At 36.6% G+C, this 20510-nt stretch overlaps 1 protein-coding gene across 3 annotated transcripts in view; it reads left to right on the top strand.

Annotated features, from left to right (window-relative positions):
• ACADL (acyl-CoA dehydrogenase long chain) overlaps positions 1-20510 on the top strand; it is a 42188-nt gene that overhangs the window by 9013 nt on the left and 12665 nt on the right. For 2 of the 3 annotated variants that reach the window (XM_047721331.1, XM_047721330.1), the window contains 5 exons: positions 1184-1348; positions 7276-7342; positions 10486-10650; positions 11308-11409; positions 12396-12509. In XM_047721331.1, coding sequence (XP_047577287.1) covers positions 1184-1348; positions 7276-7342; positions 10486-10650; positions 11308-11409; positions 12396-12509 — 613 coding nt within the window. The remainder of the gene's footprint in view (positions 1-1183; positions 1349-7275; positions 7343-10485; positions 10651-11307; positions 11410-12395; positions 12510-20510) is intronic. The other variant, XM_047721332.1, reaches the window with a different exon arrangement.

Raw genomic sequence — 20510 nt, 5'->3', positions numbered from 1 at the left:
TCTGCCTTCGGCTCAGGTCATGATCCCAGGGTCCTGGGATCGGGCCCCGCATCGGGCTCTCTGCTCGGCGGGGAGCCTGCTTCCTCCTCTCTCTCTCTGCCTGTCTCGCTGCCTACCTGTGATCTCTATCTGTCAAATAAATAAATAAAATCTTTAAAAAAAAAAAAAAGAAATCTGTATGAGAAGAAATACAGATTTCAGTTGATCAATGGGCACAGAATTTGACCCAACAGTTCATCAAAACAAAATTCAAATAGGTTCTTTTGGATGAAAAAAGTTCATCCTTATACCAATCAAATGCAAATTAAATTAACCTGGAGGTATCATTTTGAGTGTTTGCAAAAGTCCGTGAAAATTCAAAATCATAATGTGCATGATTATGATTATGATTATCGCTGACAGGGTTGAAAATGAGACGCTCATGCTATTAGTGGCATTAACAATTAGGACAGTCGATACTTTGGAGATTAAAAACGTGGATACGTACAAAAAATTAAAAATATTTCTGCTTTTTGATCTAGGATGCCACTTTGGAGAATTTATCTTAGGGAAATGATTTTATAGAAAAAAGAGGAGCTGTGTGCAGAAATCATCGTCATGTTAGATCATAGTCTTCCAAATATGGAAGCAATCTAAATATCTGGTAGTGGGAGAATGAATAAGTAAATTCTAGCACACAAACAATTTTGAATATTTTACAACTATTTCAGATTATTCTTTGATAGCTAGGTTAGAAAGAAGGACTGTTTTGTGTCACATACTTAAAAAAACAGTTAAGTACAAATTCGCACCATGACTGCAACTATGTTAGAATATATCCTTATGGAAAAGGTAATTTGCCAGAATGAAAATATTTGCTATGTTAGGGTAATACAACTGTAGGTGATTAATACTTTTAAATGTTTTATCTTTTAATTCATTAGACAAGTATTCATGGAACTCTATTAGACTACTATTAATTGTGTTAGAGTCAAAAATTAAACGATTAATAAAAGCAAAGAGAGAACATCTTCAGAAACTTCCTACGTTTGTGCAGAGACAGGCTATTACCATACAATGTGATAAGACAATAATTTTTGTTGTTTATTGTTTGTTATTGTTTCATTGAAAATCAAAAAAACTGAAAGCAGAACAAAATAATTATTTTGTGCTTTAAATTTTCTTCTTTTTTTTCCTCTTTAAGAGCGTATTCGAATTGTACAGGCCCAGGTTTTATTCTTCATTCAGATATTATCATGCCATATATTGTAAACTATGGCTCAGAAGAACAGATTAAGCGGTTCATCCCGCAGATGACCAGTGGGAAGTGTATCGGTGCCTTAGCAATGACAGAGCCTGGGGCGGGAAGGTAAATCAGCATTCATTTGGTTTTAAATTTCTGGAAGCCGTGCCCAACAGCAAATATTTTCTTACTATTCACTTCATATAAACCTTTGAACAATACGCAAGGAGGAGTACGAATGTGAACACAAGCAACCTTAAGTAACTTCAAACTCCAGTAGGAAAATAAGACCTTATCATATGTGAGTAATAATAAAACATTTATAATATATGCCATTTTGAGATATTAATATGAGGTAATATCCTACCAAATAAAATGGTAGGATATGAGTTGAATTTGGAGCATGGTGAATTTGGATGTGAGGTGATATTCACATGGAAATGTCCAGAAAGCTTTTCGAAATAGGTATTTGGAACTCTGGAGGTGGACGGGGGTGCAAAGAATTGACGCAATGGGAATGAGTAAGATGATTTATTCAGTCATTCGAAGGTTACTGACTAAGTGCCTTTAATGTGCCAGTGGTGAACAAAACAGACGTGTTTGTTGTGCTTACTGAGGAGAATGACAAGAAACACATAAATAAGTAGATCCCTAATTATAAATTATGATTAAGTACTATGACGGGAACGTGGTGCTATGCTAGAGACTAATGGAGCGTGTGTGTTTGTTGGAAAAGGGAAAAATGAATTTAGATATGAGTGCCAGAGAAGACCTAGAAAATGTGGTTATATGTAAACTGAGGTGTGACAGCTTTGTAATATAACAAAGTTTGGAATTGTGATACTTCCAGTTTTGTTTTTCTTTTTCAAGATTGCTTTGGCTATTCTGGGTCTTTTGTGAATCTGTACATATTTTGGGATTGTTTGTTCTAGTTCTGTGAAAAATGCTGTTGGTATTTTGATAGGGATTACATTAAGTCTGTAGATTGCTTTAGGTAGCTAGTATAGACATTTTAGCAATGTCTGTTTTTCCATTCCATGAGCATGGAATGTCTGTCCATTTCTTTGTGTTGCCTTGAATTTCTTTCATCAGATTACAGGTCTTTCACCTCTTTGGTTAAGTTTATTCCTATTTTATTATTTTTGATATGGTTGTACATAAGATTATTAATTTCTCTTTCTGCTGCTTCATTATCAGTGTATAGGAATGCAGTAGATTTCTGTACATGGATTTTGTATCCTGCAAATTTACTGAATTCATTTATCAGTTTGAGTAGATTTTTGGTGGTCTTCAGGTTTTCTGTATATAGTATCCTGTCATTGGCAAATAGTAAAAGTTTTACTTCTTCCTTACCAATTTGGATGCCTTTTCTTTCTTTTTGTTGTTTGGTAGCTGTGGCTAGGACTTTCAGCACTATGTTGAGTAAAAGTGGTGACAGTAGATAACCTTGTGTTGTTCCTGACCTAGGGGAAAGCTCTCGTTTTCCCCCATTAAGTATGTTCACTTTAGGTTTTTCATATAAGGCCTTTATTATGTTGAGATATGTTCCCTGGGGACCTACTTTGTTGAGTTTTTAGCATAAATGGATGTTTTGTCCAATGCTTTTTCTGCATCTTTGAGGTGATCGTATGGTTTTTATCCTTTCTCTTATTGATGTGGCATATCACATTGATTGATTTCTGAATATTGAACCACCCTTGTATCCTGGGAAGAAGTCCCACCTGATCATGGTGAATTTTTTTTTGTAATGTATTGTTGGATTTTTTTTTTTTTAAGATTTATTATTTATTTGACAGATCACAAGTAGGCAGAGAGGCAGGCAGAGAGAGAGGAGGAAGCAGGCTCCCTGTTGAGCAGAGAGCCCGATGCGGGGCTTGATCCCAGGACCCTGGGATCATGACCTGAGCTGAAGGCAGAGGCTTTAACCCACTGAGCCACCCAGACTCCCCTCTTGGATTTTTTTTTAAGATCTTTATTTATTCATTAGAGAGAGAGAGAAGAGAGAGAGAGAGAGAGAGAGAGAATGATTAGTGGGGAAAGGCAGAGGGAGAAGCAGACGTCCCACTGAGCAGAGAGCCAAATACGGGGCTTGATCCCAGAACCTGGAGTTAATGACCTGAGCCAAAGGCAGACACTTAACCATCTGAGCCACCCATTCATTTTGCAAGTATCTTGTTGAGGATTTTTACATCTATTTTCATCAGAGATACTGGCCTGTTGTAGTTCTTTCTCTTTTTTTGTGGTGGGGGGGGTCTATCTAGTTTTGGTATCAAGGTAATACTGGCTCTATAGAATGAATTGAGAAGTGTTCATTCTTCTTTTATTTTTTGGAATAGTTTGAGAATAATAGGTTTTAACTCTTCTTTAAATGTTTTATAGAATTTGCCTGTGAAGCTGACTGGTTTTGGACTTTTGTTTGTTGGGAGTTTTCATTATTGATTCAATTTCTCTGCTGGTAGCTGGTCTGTTCAGATTTTCTTTATTTTCCTTCTTCAGTTTTTGTAGGATATATGTTTCTAGGAATTTATTCATTTCTTCTAGCTTATCTTCTTTGTTGGTATATAATTTTTCCTAATATTCTCTTACAATTTTTTGTGTTTCTGTGGTGTTGGTTGTTATTTTTCCTTTCATTTATGATTTTGATTATTTGGGTCATCTTTATTTTATTTTATTTTATTCTGATGAGTCTGGCTGGAGGTTTATCAATTCTGTTGAATTTTTCAAAGAATTAGCTCTTGATTTCATTCATCTGTTGTGTTGTTTTTTTTTTTATTTTTAGTTCCTGTATCATTTATTTCTGCTCTATTCTTCCTTCCTTCTGCTCTTTTGGGCTTTTGAGTGTTTTTTCTTTTTCTAGCTCCTTTAGGTATGAGGTTAGGTTGTCTATTTGAAATTATTCTTGCTTTTTCCGGTAGAGTACTGCTATAAACTTCCCTCTTAGAACCACTTTTGCTGCATTCCAAAGATTTTGGACTGTTGTGTTTTCATTTCCATTTGTTTCCATGTACTTTTTGATTTCCTCTTTGATTTCCTGGTTGACCCATTCATTGTTTAGTAGCATGTTATTAACCTCCGTGAATTTGTGCTTTTTCTAGATTTTTATCCTCATGGTTGATTTCCAGTTTCATAGTGTTATAGTCAAAAAAGATGCATGGTATGACTTTGAACTTTTTGAATTTGCTGAAATTGTTTTATGGCCTAATATGTGATCTGTTCTGGAGAACGATGGCTGCCTTACATCCAGGGTATTCTGATACCAGCTGTGTGATTGTGGGCAAAATCTCTGTGCCTAAATGTATCAGTGACACTTATTTAATAGGTTATGGTGAGGGTCTGAATTCTTGGTAATACTAAGTAGTATATTTTAAGACCATTTTTCATATTTCATATTTACCATTTAAAAGGTTTTTTTTTTAAACCACAAACTGAGTTGTGTCATTACCTTTATTACCTTTGGTATGCCCCTATACAGAAGAATTACTTTAATAAGCCATGTGTAGGGGCGTCTGAGTGGCTCAGTGGGTTAAAGCCTCTGCCTTCGGCTCAGGTCATGATTCCAGGGTCCTGGGATCGAGACCCACATCAGGCTCTTCTGCTCAGCGGGGAGCCTGCTTCCTCCTCTCTCTCTTTCTATCTCTCTCTCTACCTGCCTCTCTGCCTACTTGTGATCTCTTGTCTGTCAAATAAATAAAATCTTTAAAAAAAAAATAAGCCATGTGTAGACCTTAGGAACTAATATTTCATATTGACTTATGATGAAAATTATGTTAGAATACAATAGCATGCAGCTTTAAAATGTTCTTTATAATCATCTCTCCTTTTACTGAGAACCAAATTAAAAGTTTTAGGTCATTTAACTCATCTTTCAAACAGGTGGCCATGTTTCCAATGTCTGGTGTCCCCAGGATCACCTCCAGGTTCAGTGATTTGCTAGAAGTCACAGGATTCAGCTTCTAATGGTATTCACTGTAATTTATTTCAGTGAAAGAATACAAAACAAAATCAGTAAAACTAAAAGCCTCATGGACTGAAATTCATAGAATTCCAAGAGTTCTCTTTTAAGGGAGTTCCACAGGACTTGTTTAATTCCTTTAGTGACAAGTTCTGAGAATACTTATGGAATGTTATCTTACCAGGGTAGGTCATTAGACACTCAGTATCCAGAATTTTATTGGAAGTTGATCACATAGATACTGTTTGTCTGGCATGTGGCAAAAGTTGAGATGCCAAAAAGCAAACAACTGTTTAACATAAATCATTATTTGTTCAAACAGTTTAGGTACGTAGTGCATCACTCTTCTCTGATCTGGGAATGGTGGGAACCCTCCTGCCAAATTCATAGATGCCAACCAAAAGCCAAACTTATAATCAGGCCTTTTTAAGGATAGCAGCCTGAGACCTATTTATTTATTTGTCAGACAGATAGATCACAAGCAGGGGGTGAGTCAGGCAGAGGGAGAAGCAGGCTCCCTGGTAAGCAAGGAGCCTAACACTGAACTCTATCCTAGGACCCTGGGATCATGACCTCAGCTGGAGGCAGAAGCCTAACCAGCTAAGCCACCCAAGTGTCCCATTTGAGTTCCTGTTATATTCAAATATATTCAAATATATTCAGTATGCTATGTGAAGGGCATATAAGCTTGATCTATAGCATGTCCTCAGAAGGTTTGAGTCTGATAAGTGGGGTAGGCAAGAAAGGTAAGATCTTTTTAATTAGTCACTGAAATACAAGATAAATGCTGTAAGAGAGTGTGTTATTTTCCTATGGTTTCTATAACAAATTACCCCAAACTTGGTGCTTAAAAAGGCAGAAATTCATTCTCTCACAGTTCTGAAGTCCAGAAGTCCAAAATTAGTGTAAATCGGCCCAAATCAAGGTATCAGTAGGGCTACACTTCCTCTAGATGTTCTAGGGCAGAATCCATTCCTCGCTTCTTCCATTTCCTGGTGTCTGACACGATTCCTGGCCTTGTGATCTTATCATTCCAGCCTGCTTCTGTGGTAACATTGCTCCTCCTTTTCTGTGTGTTTAATCTCTCCCTCTCTTTCATAAGGACATTTGCGTTTAAGGTCCCTCCATCAGATAACCCAAGATAATCTCCCCATCTTGAGAGCCTTGAATTAATCACTTCTGCAAAACCCTTTTTCTATATAAGGTTCCAAGGATTAGGATAAGTGATGTAGATTCTTTATACATGATGTTATTTTTGTAGGATATTTACAAAAAATTGGAAACTTACCCAAATAGATTGTTTTAAAAAATCATGATAAATCTATACAATGTAATTCTATGCTGATGATATAAATGATCTTATGGAAAAGCATTAGATCTTATTTGGAGGTCAAAAGCATATAATTTTATAAAAATACATACATGTGTGTATCTGTTTCCATTGAAAAAATGATGGAAGGTTGTATTTTTAGAAATGTTTATTCCAGGAGATAAAATTGTTTTCAATATTTTTTTGGTCTGGAATATTGTCTGTGCCTTTCATATTTCAATTGCGAACATTTGTTTTTTTTTTATTAAAAAATAATCTATTCCACTTTTAGAGCAGGCTTGTTAGAGGAAGCATTTGAGACATAGTCTTTTAAATAGCTAAATTTTACACTTGATCTTAGCCAAAAGACCGAGAAGTGATTGACTAGCTAAGTTTTGATCAGTAGAGATAGGAGAAGGACCCAAGGTGAATGGAGGCAGGCAGGTACGTGGTGGCAAATAATCTCAAATATAGTGGGCTTTAAGATGTCATCTGAGTCTAATGTGGAGGTCTTGAATGCTACTTGGAATTTTTATGCTCTATAAAAGCTGACTAGTTTATGTAATCTTAATCATATACATTTGTATAATTGGTTTAGAAAATGATACATCAGATGTGATTTTTCAGTGCATTTGTATGAAATTTCTAATATTAGAAGTCAATTTCTATCATGATATAAACAGTTTGAATGATCACATTATAGACATACTTATGTAAGATCTTTTTGATAATGCAGTTTTTAACCAACTAATGAATTTCTTTTCATTATACTTCACTTTTTTCCAATTGTAGTGATTTGCAAGGAATAAGAACAAATGCCAAAAAGGATGGAAGTGACTGGATTCTCAATGGAAGCAAGGTGTGTAAAGAGAGGCTTCCACAGCCCTTCTCTCCTCAGTCATGCCAAGAGTAACTGTCTTAATGCTTACTCATTGTTGATTCTCTCAGATCTATGGACTCAGGAGAAGAATTTTTATTCAAGTTTTGTCTTGTAAGAATTTTGCAACATTTGTATTACATGAGATCTGTGCCTCTTCTATGTTCCATTTGTCATGCTCTCCTCACTAAGATGGCAAATGTTTTCGCTTCCAAATAGCACTTCTGAAGCCACAAAAGAGAGAGGAAAGGCTTGTATTGTCCAAATATGAGACAAACAATAATTAATAAACTTGATATTCATGAAAAATTGGAGATAAGATTTTCTTACAAATATCAAGAAGAGTTTCAAAAGTTTTTTGTAGAGAAAGAATTTGATAGAATTCTTTGATAGAATTTGAGAGTTCTTCAATCTGAGAGCACGTCAACCCAGATAAAATTGGAAAGCCCTCCAATTAAGGTTACAGACAGGCTTAGGAGTAAATACGTCCCTTAGAATCTAATATTACTGATGGCAGAGGATTTTGTTTACCTAAAGCTGTGTCTGGTATAAACTCAGTAAATATTTATTGCTGATTGAGAGTTAAGTGAAGGAAAGATGTTTATCTTTTACATTAAGGAGGCCTTTCCAAAAATTGTTTCAAAGCCTGTTGAAGAACTAAATATGTTTGTTTTCTTTGAAATTTTTGAAAAAAATTCTAATTAGTTTTAGATTAATAACTCGCACTTATAAAATCACAAGTTTAAGTGTTATACTGTCAAATCACTGTAAGATTTTGTAAACACTCCTGATTTCTGTACTTAACACTGTCAAGGACTAAGAACAGTTTGTGGGCTCACATTGGTCTGAACAACACATTTGGAGTAGCGCAGTTCTAAAGACCATTCCATAATCTAGTTTCATAGTTGTTATACTGAAAAACAGTATCTGTGGTGTCAAATAAATTCAGAAAATGTGTGCAACTTCTCATCCTTTGATATGCTGATATGCATTGTGAACCTCTAAAAAGTCGGATACAGTATGTCTTATGCCCTAGGAAATTCTCTTCAGATTATCTTGAGTCACTGGTGTTTTCCCAAATATACTTTAAGAATTTTAGTCTAAATTATTCATCCTAAGAATGATAATAAATATGTCCTGATTCTAGTATATGATCACTTACCTCTGCCCACAGAGGACCACAGAAGACTAGGATAATTGGTCAAAAGTGAAATGGGAACCCTTTCTCCTATGACTCCAGCTTTCTAAGCAGGTCTTCTGTGCGAACCACCCAAGATAACACCATTGACTGCTTCCAGATCTCTGTTAGACATAACAAAAAATTGAAAGGAAGCAAAAGTAAAGGAATAAGTAAGTAAATATAGCACATCAATAAGATGCACCTATTAAAGCATCAATATGAAGTTTTTAATGGTATAGAAAAATAATTACATTAAGTGAAGAGATCATATTAACATTTAAGTGAAAATGCCTATAAATTTCAACTATGTTAAAAGAAAAAAGACCAGAAAGGAAATTCATAATGCTATTTGTATGATGGGACTCATGGAGGATTTTTTTTTCCTTTTCTTTATCACAATACACTATCTATGTAACATCTACAATGACAATTATAATATAATGACATCTACAATTTCTATTATACCAGAAAATAAAATAAGAAAATAAAAAAATAAAAAATGATGGCACTCATTAGGGATACCACCAGCCCTATTAAAAATTTTGACTGTTATGATTAGGAAAGAAATTGAGAAAGTCTTTTTTACAGAGAGAATTCTGTTATAATTTTATAAGAAAAGGAGATCAGTCATGCTGGAAATACTTACGTTCTGTCAGACTATTGCAGAAATGGTTCAGAATCTATTAACACTTTTCCACAATTATGGCCAAGAAAAACTGTTGAAGAACTCCATTCAATTTTACCAAATTGAAATCAGCATTAAGTGAACAGTTTTTGCCCTGTAAATAGTTCCTTCTTTCCTTTCATTCCGTTGTTTGTCTTTATGTATAGTAATGTCTGTTGGTATATGTCTGAGGCCTGGATTTAGAGTATACAGGCACTAATCAAAACAAAAAACGGCACTGTGGGCAATTCAGCTGTGGCAACTACACAGATGGCCATTATTATCTTAAAAAGGTACGAAACTGGGAGACCTGAAAGGTTTTTGAACAAGTGGTGTAATGGAGCAACACTGTAGAAAAAGTAGTTTTGCCATGATGTATAGAATTTATTTTCAGGAATACCTTTTTCTCATTTAGTCAACAAATACCCTTGAAGGCCTTCTATATGCCAAATGCTATTGTAGGCACTAATGGTAGGTATATGAGTAGGAAATAGTCCATTCGCTCAAGGATCTCCTTATACAGAGAGATGTTGAGGGTCTTTGATTATTGTGTCAACGTATAACCATGTCCCCCTTCACTTGCTATCGTGTAGACAAGCCTCATATCAGTAGCTTATTTCCTGTTATTTGTATGTGTAGCACTGTGGATTTTAGGATATAATTGTTCTTTAATAGTATAGTGTCATTTAAAACAGATCCCCTTTTCTCATCTGCAGCTTCTTTCTAAAATACAGTTTATCAGGCACCAGGGTGGCTCAGTTGGTTAAGCGACTGCCTTCAGCTCAGGTCATGATCCTAGAGTCCTAGGATTGAGTCCCACATCGGGGGACGCAGGGCCGGGGTGTCCCTGTTCAGTGGGGAGTCTGTTTCTCTCTCTGCCCCTCACCTGTCTTGTGCTCTTTTTGTCTCATTCTCTCTCTCTCAAATAAATAAAGTTTGTCATTTTATCATTTTTATAGATAATTCTGTTAATTTAGAAAGGATATAATAAGCTCTGTTTGTTATTATTTATAGTATTAGTTGTGGAATGAAAATGCACTGGGTTCATTCTTTGAAGTATTGGGCTGTTTGCCTTGTGCTCTTTAATAACCTCCTATAGGTTATTAACACTACAGATCCTTGGCTAGAGTACAAAGAGAGGCATAAAGTGTGTCTTGTCTGATATAGTCTTCTTGAATATACTTTCTTTCTTTCTTTTTTTTTTAATATACTTTCTTCCAATCGTGACTTATACATGGGTCTGATTCATTGTGGAACATCACAGTATATTTGGGGTTGCAGGTGTTCATCTCCAATGGGTGGCTGAGTGACATTGTGATTGTAGTGACAGTCACAAATCGTGAAGCTCTCTCTCCTGCCCATGGCATTAGCCTTTTTCTGGTGGAAAATGGAATGAAAGGATTTATCAAGGGAAGAAAGCTACAAAAAATGGGACAAAAAGCCCAGGTAAGTCACACTACAAATTATTAATTATCAATAATTGAGCTTACTCAATTATGACTTAATAGAACTATGTAGTTCTATAATTTTGATGGATGTATATCAAATCATATCTTCTTATGCAAAATTCCTAAGATACGCTTTTCCGAAATGTTAAGAGAGATTTATTCCATTTATCTAACTGTATCTCTTTCTGTTATTCAGCAGCAGAAGTGAATCAAGGTATTTTGAATATCTGCTTCATTAATGGCAAAATTAATTGTATGTTGGCAGACCTATTAAACTGATTAAAGAAAATTATGAAATAAGAGGAGAAAATTTTTTTTATTATTTGGTAATTATCTTGTAGTTTTTTCATCACCAAAAAAGAAAAACATGTTTTACTTTGCATTAGAAACCCTTAGCTCTTGGTACATATAGAACTGGACAAGATTGGAGCTAGAATGACAGTGTGTTGTGAGAAAGCCACCAGTTTTTGGAATCAGGTGAATCTGGGTTTGCATACCTGGTTTACCACTTCCACATCGTAATATTAACCACTCCAACTTGGCTTCTAGTTTTTGTTCTTCTTTTTGTTTTCTTAAATGAAAATAATCATTACCTCATTGGTTTGTTGGGAGACTTGAGTGAAATAATTCTGTACTTAATTGTGTGATCCATTAGGATACTGCAGAATTATTCTTTGACGATGTCCGGTTGCCAGCTAGTGCCCTAATTGGAGAAGAGAATAAAGGCTTCTATTACCTCATGAAAGAGCTTCCACAGGTCAGAATTATTAAAGAGTCTGTCTTTTGATTAGCTAATGAAGTTGAATGCAATAACATAGAACTATGGAAATTCACATATATAAAACTTATGATACAGTCAGTCATTTGAGTATAGCTTAAAGTTGTAAAAAACAACAACAACAAAAAACACCTGAGTTTTGTAGGCTAGATAAGTAAATAACTAAACTCAGGGATATCCAATCAAAGCTTATAGGTGAGTAGGGAAATTATGTATTTCGTGACTATGATACCCTCTTAGAATGATTTTAGCTTCTTAACTACAAGTCAAGAATTCTTAGCTCCTTATAAGGAATGGTCAGCCAAAACATTTGGCAGGATTTTTTGTAATACCTGAGAATCAAAGGAGAAAGTTGTTGAGTTCATACCCCATAAGGTCAGCCCTCACCTCTGTTTTTTTGGAGTGTGCTAGCTGAGCATCACTGAGTCTCACATACTAGCAGATGAGCATAGGTGCGTATGCCTACTAACTGCCTCAGCCTGGGCTAAACATGAAATTGGGGACAAGGCTAGAAACACTGCCATAGAAATAGAAAAAGAAATCACCAGCAAGATGGATTTAAACTGGTTGTGGATACTTTTGCACTAAGAGACAGAATTTAACCTGTACCCTTTGAGATACTGATTTTCACAGACCAATAAGACATTAATGTGCAGAGATCAATAAAAATCAACAATTTCATATTTCTCTTTTCATTGATGAGTGATGAGAAGGAATGAAATAAATTATGTATATATCTATAGGTAGTAAAGACAGTCATTTATAAAAATAAAGGATTTGTTTTAGAGAATTATTATGGAGATGTCAAAATATTCTTATAAATCTCTGTGGGAGCATTTTCTTCTAGAAGTAAGAGATTAATTTTTAGGAGTTTCATGAAGATTATGAGATTTATTATCATTGAAATCATGTGAAAATCACTTGTGGAATTAGAATGATGCTTAACACCTAATTTTGGGTTCTAGGAAAGGCTAGTGATTGCTGACTTGGCAGTTTCAGCCAGTGAATTCATGTTTGAAGAAACCAGGACTTACGTTAAAGAAAGAAAAATTTTTGGGAAAACAGTTGCACAAATGCAGGTAAGCTTGTCATCATAGTTTAGTATTAAGTGACATCAATCTAAATATGAATATGGAGTAATTCTCATAGAGGTAGTATTAGAATCCATGGAGGTGGGTGAGACCGTTGGGGGAAAAAGTAGAGAATAAGACAAGAAGAGGTTCTAGGACAGAGTCCTGTGAAAAATGTAGGATTTACAGGTAGAGTAGGAGGAGACGAACCTGCAAAGACAACAGAGAATGAATGGCTAGAAAGAAAAAAGCAAATCAAGCAAGTAGTGTTCCAGAAGCTAAGAGGAAAGATTTCAAGTAAGCAGGAGTGGGGCCAATGACACTTAGAGGGAAACTAAGATGAAGGTCAAGAGTGCCCATTGGAAGATGAATGGATAAAGATGTGATAGCTAATGGAATGAATGTGATACACACACACACACACACACACACACACACACACACACACTCATCAGGAATATTATGCAGCCATCAAAAAGATGAGATCTTACCATTTGCAATGACCTGGGTGGAACTAGAGGGTACTATGCTAAGTGAAATAAATCAATCAGAGAAATAATTATCATATGATCTCACTGATATGTGGAATTTTAAGAAACAAGGCAGAGGGTCATAGGGGAAGAGAGGAAAAGATGAAAGAAGATGAAAGTAGAGAGGAAGACAAACCATAAGAGATGCATAATCATAGGAAACAAAGGGAGGGCTGCTGGAGGGGAGGGGGATAGAGGGATGGTGAAACTAGGTGATGGACGTTGGGGAGGGTATGTGTTGTAATGAGCACTGGGTATTATGTAAGACAGATGAATCACAGACCTGTACCCGTGAAACAAATAATATATTCTATGTTAATTGAATTTAAATTAAAAATAATAATTAATTTAAAAAGACTGCCCACTGGACATAGTGGTAGGGAAGTTATTTCTTAAGAGCCATTAATGGACTGGAGTGGAATGGTGCCAGACCAGAGTGGTAGAAGAATAAATGGAAATGAGGAAGTAGAGATACCCATAGCAGACAACTCTTTTCTGAGTTCAGTTGTGAATGGTAGTTAAAAGGATGGTTACTAGGGAGAAAGTAGAGGATGGGGGGGCAGAATTTTGGGGTCAAGTGACATATTTGGAGATTATTAAGTTTTTGTTATTATTATGTTGAAAATGCTAGAAGCGCATTTTAATACCTAGAGAAAGGATTTAGTTAAGAGAGAAAGATTGTAGATATGAAGAGGATAATCAATTGGGTCTGATATTTAAGAAAGTATTAGGATGTGGATGCCAAAGCACATGGAAAGATAGGCCTTCCCACCTCCACAGCAGAGATGTTTCCTCCATTGACAGAAAGGACAGGTAGGGGTTCATTCAGATACTTACCTCTGTTGGTAGAAGATCAAAAAAGCTCTTTTATGAAGGCTTTCATTTCCCTTAAGTAATATAGGGCAGCTCAGTTCTTGAAGATCAGCTGAGTAAATGGGGCATGGAAGTGTCCATGGAGAGGAAGATTTGAAATACCCCTTCAAACTGAGAGACTGAACTAACTTGAAAAATATAGTAAGGCTGCTGGCAGTGTTGAGGACTCCGGTGAGGTTAATGATCATGGGTTTATAGTGGTACCTTCTGCTCTTTTGTGTATTAGATTTACTAGAAGGGTTTCACTATCCAGGATCAAGCACAGAGTAGGTGGATGACTGTTTAAGGCTGCGTTTTGCAAGGAAATTAAAGGTATTTGCCAAAGAACTCAACATATGGTACCCATAATCACCAACCATGCCAATTAAATATTAGACTCTAGTTTCTTCTTAAATGAACAGTTTATAAACAAGGAAGTCATAAAATTGATTAAACATTTTATCAGCAAAAAATCTGGAATTGGAAACTACTTAAGGAGTTTGAAGTGGAATGACCTATTAGATGATGGGCTTTGTAAAGGGCAAGGCAGAAATGAAACACTTTGGTAGGCTTTTAGGACCAGCATTACAGAAATTGACTTCAGGCGTGATTAAGTCCTAGGCTCAACTACTTGGATCTCTGTGGTCTCATCAGGTTGTATGATCACTCTCCAAAGCATTTTCTTATTTGCAAGATGTGAATAATATCTGTAACCTGTCATTGTAGAATCGCTGTGAGGATTAGATGGTTCACCCAGAGTGCTCAGAATTTGCCTAGCAAAGTAACCACTCCCTAAAGTTTGCTATTTTTCCTTTACCAAGTGTCTTCCTCCATTCTGTTCCAATGAAGGGAACCTTTTCATCAACTTCTGGCTCCTGGTCTGGACCTACCTCAGGCCATTTTGAGAATTATTTGCTACCTGTGTGTTCATCAAGTGAACTTTTTCCAGGGCGTCTGGGTGGCTCAGTTGGTTAAGCATCTGCCTTCGGCTCAGGTCATGATCCCAGGGTTCTTGGATCTAGCTCCACATTGGGCTGTCCTGCTCAGCCGTGAGTCTGCTTCTTTCTCTGCCTCTGATCGCTTTCACTCTTTCTCAAATAAATAAATAAAATCTTCACTTGATCTGAGAAAAGAAAAAAGTCAACTTTTTCCATTCTGAAAACACTTCTTTATATTCTTTCTTATTGACATAACAGATCTAAGAATAGTTGTTCTGAATCTGAATCTAAAATGAGACACTTTAGAAAACAACTTATTAAAATGGTATGCTTTGACTTGCCTAAATTGTGATTTCCTTTAAAGTAAGGATTTTATATTTTATATTCCTTTTCATTTATGTATCATTAATTCACACATTGCAGTGATTCTTAGTGTTTGTCCTCTTCCCACAGGCATTTAGAACTGTCAGGAAGTAGAGTGCACAGCAAAGGGGAGGATGGTGTTTGGTATTTGGTATTTTGGAGGCCAGTATTGTTAAATGTCCTGTAATTCAGAGATAGATTTGTAGAGCAACTAATTGTCTCACTCAAAATGCCAATAATCTCCCTTTCAGAAATAGTGATATACATAATTTATTCCTTTTTGTTTCTCTGAACAAATATGTACTGACTGCCTTCTAAAGGTTGTATGCCGAAATATAGTTTGATAGGTATGATTCTGAAAATATATGCTATAGGCTCCTCGCAACATGAAGTATTACTCTGTGACTTTCTGAACTTTACCCAAAGTACTTTATAGGCATACCTAGAAAATACTGCCAGTTCTGTTCCAGATATTGCAATTAAGCAAGCCTAATGAAGTTTTTGGTTTCCCAGTGCATATCTTTACACTACACTATGTCTATTAAGTGTGCAATAGCATTGTGTCTAAAAGGTGTACTACGTACGGGACAGCTGGGTGGCACAGTCAGTTAGGTAAGCATCTGACTCTTGGTTTTGGCTAAGGTCTGATCTTAGGGTCATGAGATCTAACCCTGTGTGGGGTTCTACGCTCAGTGTGGAGTCTGCTTAAGACTCTTTCTCCCTCGCCCTCTGCTCCTTCCCCCTGCATATGCGCTCTCTCCCTCTCTCTCTCAAAGAAATAAATAAATCTTAAAAAAAAAAAAGGTGTGCATATCTTTATTAAAAAATACTTCATTGGGGTGCCTGGGTGGCTCAGTTAGTTAAGCGTCTGCCTTTGGCTCAGATCATGATCCCAGGGCCCTGAGATTGAGTCCCGCATAGGGTTCCCTGCTCAGGGGAGAGCCTGCTTCTCCCTCTGCCTCCCATTCCTCCTGCTTGTGCTCTCTCACACCAGCTTGCTCTCTCTCTGTCAAATACATAAATAAAATCTTTAAAAAATATATTGCTAAAAATGCTAGCCATCATCTAGCCTTCAGCAAGTGGTAATCTCTTTGCTGATGGAGGGTCTTGCCTCAGTGTTGATGGTTGCTGACTGATCAGGGTGGTAGCTGCTGAAGGCTATGCCTTTTTTTTTTTTTTTTTAAAGATTTTATTTATTTATTTGACAGAGAGAGATCACAAGTAGACGGAGAGGCAGGCAGAGAGAGAGAGAGAGGGAAGCAGGCTTCTTGCTGAGCAGAGAGCCTGATGCGGGACTCGATCCCAGGACCCTGACATCATGACCTGAGCCGAAGGCAGCGGCTTAACCCACTGAGCCACCCAGGCGCCCCAAGCTATGCCTTTTTTTAAGACAACAATGAGCTGTATGTGTTGTGAGCACTGTGTATTGTGTAAGACTGATGAATCACAGACCAGTACCCCTAAAACAAATAATATATGTTAATAATAATAATAATAATTTTTTAAAAAGACAGTGAACACATCAATGGACTCTTCCTTTAACAAACGATTTTTCTGTAGCATATAACACTTTTTGCCTACATTTTATCCACAGCAGAACTTCTTTCAAAATTGTAATCAGTCCTCTCAAACCCTGCTGCTGTTTTATCAACTAAATTTATGTAAAAATCTTTATCATTTGTTGTCATTTCCACAGTCTTCTCAGCATCTTTATCAGTAGATTCCATCTCCAGAGCAACCACTTTTTTCCTTCATCCATAAGAAGCAACTCCTCATCTGTTAAGGTTTATTGTAAGATGGCGCCAGTGCAGTCCCATCTTCAGGCTCCACTTCTGATTCTAATTCTCTTGCTGTTCCCACCACATCCACGGTCACTTTGTCCACTGAACTCCTGAATCCTTCAAAGTCATCCAGGAAGGTTGGAATCAACTTCTTCGAAAATTCCCAGTAATGTTGATATTTCAGCCTCTTCCTATGATTCTTGAATGTTCTTAATAACCTTTGGAGTGGTGGATTCTTTGGAGAGGGTTTTCACTTTACTTTGCCCAGATCCAGCAGAGAAAATCACTGTCTATGGCAGCCACAGCCTTATGAAATGTATTCCTTAAATAACACAACTTGAAGGTCAGAATTTCTCCTTAATCCATGGGCTGCAGAATGGATGTTGTATTAATAAGCATGAAAACCACATGAATCTCATTGTGCATTGAGAATTTGGTCAGAATTTGGGTGATCAGGTGTGTTGTCAATAAGCAGTGATATTTGAAAGGAATTTTTTTCTTCTGAGCTCAACAGTGGGCTTAACATGTTCAATAAAATCAAACATGTTGTACAAAGATGAGATGTTATCCAGGCTTTGTTGTTCCAGATCTAGAACACAGGCAGAGTAGATCTAGCATAATTCTTAAGGTCCCTAGGATTTACAGAATGGCTGATGAGCACTAGCTTCAACTTAAAGTCACCAGCTGCATTAGCCCCTAGCAAGAAAGTCAGCCTGTCCTTTGAAGTTTGAAGCTAGGCGTTGACTTCTCCTTTCTAGCCATGAAGGTTGTAGATGGCATCTTCTTGCAATATAAGGCTGGTTCATCTGCATTGAAAATCTCTTGTGTAGTGTGGCCACCTTTGTTAATGACCTTAGCTGGAATTTCCGGGTAACCTTCTATAGCTACTGCATCAGCACTAGCCGATTCCACTTGCCAGTCTATGTTATGGGGACGGCTTCTTTCCTTAAACCTCATGAACCAACCTCTGCCAACTTCAAACTTTTTCAGATTCCTCACCTCTCTCAGTTTTCATAGAATTAAGGAGAGTTAGGGCCTTGCTCTGGATTAGGTTTTGGCGTAAGGAAATGTCGTGGATGGTTTGATATTCTATCCAGACCATAAAACTTTCTCTATATCAGCAATAAGGCTGCTTTACTTTTTTTTTTTTTTTTAAATCATTCACATGTTCCCTGGAGGAGCACTTTTAATTTCCTTCAAGAACTTTTCCTTTGCATTCACAGCTTGGCTAACTGGCTCACGAAGTGTAGCTTTCAGCCTGGCTTGGCTTTTTTCATACCTTCCTCAGGAAGTTTAATCATTTCTAGCTTTTGATTTAAAATGAGAGGCGTGTGACTCCTCCTTTCTCTTGGATTTTAGAGGCCATTGTAGGGTTATTAGTGGGTCTCATTTCAGTACTTTTGTGTCTCTGGGAATAGGGAGAAGGGCAGAGATAGGGGAAGGACTGGTCAGTGGAGCAATCAGAACACACATTTATCGCTTAAGCTTACCATCTTTTATGGGCGTGGTTTGTAGTGCCTCAAAACAAGAAGAATAGTAATACCAAAGATCGCTGATTATCATAACAAATATAGTGATAATAAAAACGTTTGAAATATTGTGAGAATTACCAAAATATGACACAAAGACACCAAATGAGCAAATGCTGTTGGAAAAATGGCACAGATAGACTTTCTCAACACAGGTCACCACAGACTTTCAATTTGTAAAAAAAAAAAAAAAAAAAAAAAAAAAAAAAAAAAAAGCAACTTCTACAAAGTGCAATAAAGCAAAGAGCAAGAAAATAAGGTATGTCTGTAATAGCTTTTGCTTCTGAAATCCAGCCACCACCAATTTCATGCCTTTAGCCCTATTATGGTTACTATAAAAAGTGAACCTTGTGGAGCCTGGGATGGCACAGTTGGTTAAGTGTCCAATTCTGGGTTTCAACTCAGGATCTTGAGCTCAAACCCTGCGTCAGGCTCCGTACTGAGCACAGATTTTGCTTAAGACTCTCCCTCTCTCTCTGACCCTCCCCACCCTGCACACACGTGCTCTCTCTTTCTCTCTCTCTGAAATAAATAAATCTTTTTTAAAAATTCAAAAAATGGGGATGTCTGGCTGGCACAGTCAGTTAAGCATCTGCCTTTGGCTCCGATCATGGTCCTGGGGTCCTGGGATGGAGCCCCACATCAGACTCCTTGCTCAGCGGGGAACCTGCTTCTCTCTCTGCCTGCTGCTCCGTCTGTTTGTGCTCTCTCTCTCTCTCCGACATAATATATAAATAAAATATTTTTAAAAATTAAAAGTGAACCAAATAAGTGTATTTTTTTCCATCTCCTTGGAAATCTACATCTCCTTTTATGGAATTCATATTAAATTACAACAAAGATGACTATGCTATTACCCAGATTGTCTGTAATTCAGAATGTTAAGTCTGATTTGACATTGGACCTTGAAGGAATAGGAAATTGGCATAATGTTTTCCCATAGAAAAAACAAAGTTTGTAATATATGTATTTTATTAATATATATACTAAATAAATACATATATTTTGATAGAAAAAAATAAAGATAGTTTCAATCCTTTTTAAAGGATTTGAAAAGGATTACATTATTGCCTCCTTTCAAAGGTAGTTTACCAAAATGTCACTAGATGGCAGTAGCATCACTTCCACCAGTATACTAGGACTACCTGTAGTATGGTTTTCCGAGTAAATATGTGTATGTTCTTAGATTTCTGAGATATTTCTTTTCTTTAAGTTTCATTTATTTATTTGGCAGAGACAGAGAGACAGTGAGAGAGGGAACACAAGCAGGGGGAATTTGAGGGAGAGAAGCACACTCCTGTTGAGCAAGCAGCCCTGTGCAGGGCTCAATCCCCAGGCCCTGGGATCATGACCTGAGCCGAAGGCAGATACTTAATGACCAAGTCACCCAGGCACCCCCCAGATTTCTGAGCTATTTCGTCTAATCTTTCTGTTTTATTGAAATAAGTATCTTTGAATAATATTTTTGTGTTCAGTCTTGGAATGTATTCAAAGAAGATGAACAGCTAATATATTGCCTATACCTCCTATCCTGGAGCCAGGTACACTATTGTTCTAGTTATTAAAATGAAATAGAAGACCTTTAAACATCATATTATACCTAGCCAAGTGTCATCTTATGATCATTTAACTATTCAGTTTCCTTATTTTCTCTATGTTATTCTTGAATTTTGAACATTGGGGCCTCTCTGCCATTTAGCTATATTCCACCAAAAAATCATATTCTTTTTAGGATGGAGACCTATCATACTTAAGTGGCAATTATAGGATTTTCGTTTCCTTTCATTCATACTCTCCATATTTGATGTCACATCTTATGATTTTCTAAAGATTAGATAATGATCAAGTAAAATTCAGATATAAATAATGATAGTGGCTCGTTATTGCATTGTTTCCATGTGCCAGAAACTGTGCCAAATGAATTCTCATTTTTTCTTCACAACTCTCTATATAATAAGCATTATATTTGCCCTCATTTTACAGGTAAGGAGAGTGAACCATGTAGAGGTTAAGCAAT

This window comes from Lutra lutra, chromosome 3, assembly GCF_902655055.1.
Source record: "Lutra lutra chromosome 3, mLutLut1.2, whole genome shotgun sequence".
Lineage (NCBI taxonomy): Eukaryota > Metazoa > Chordata > Mammalia > Carnivora > Mustelidae > Lutra > Lutra lutra.
The sequence above is the reverse complement of the archived record's forward strand: the minus strand, read 5'-3'. Positions and strand labels throughout refer to the sequence as shown.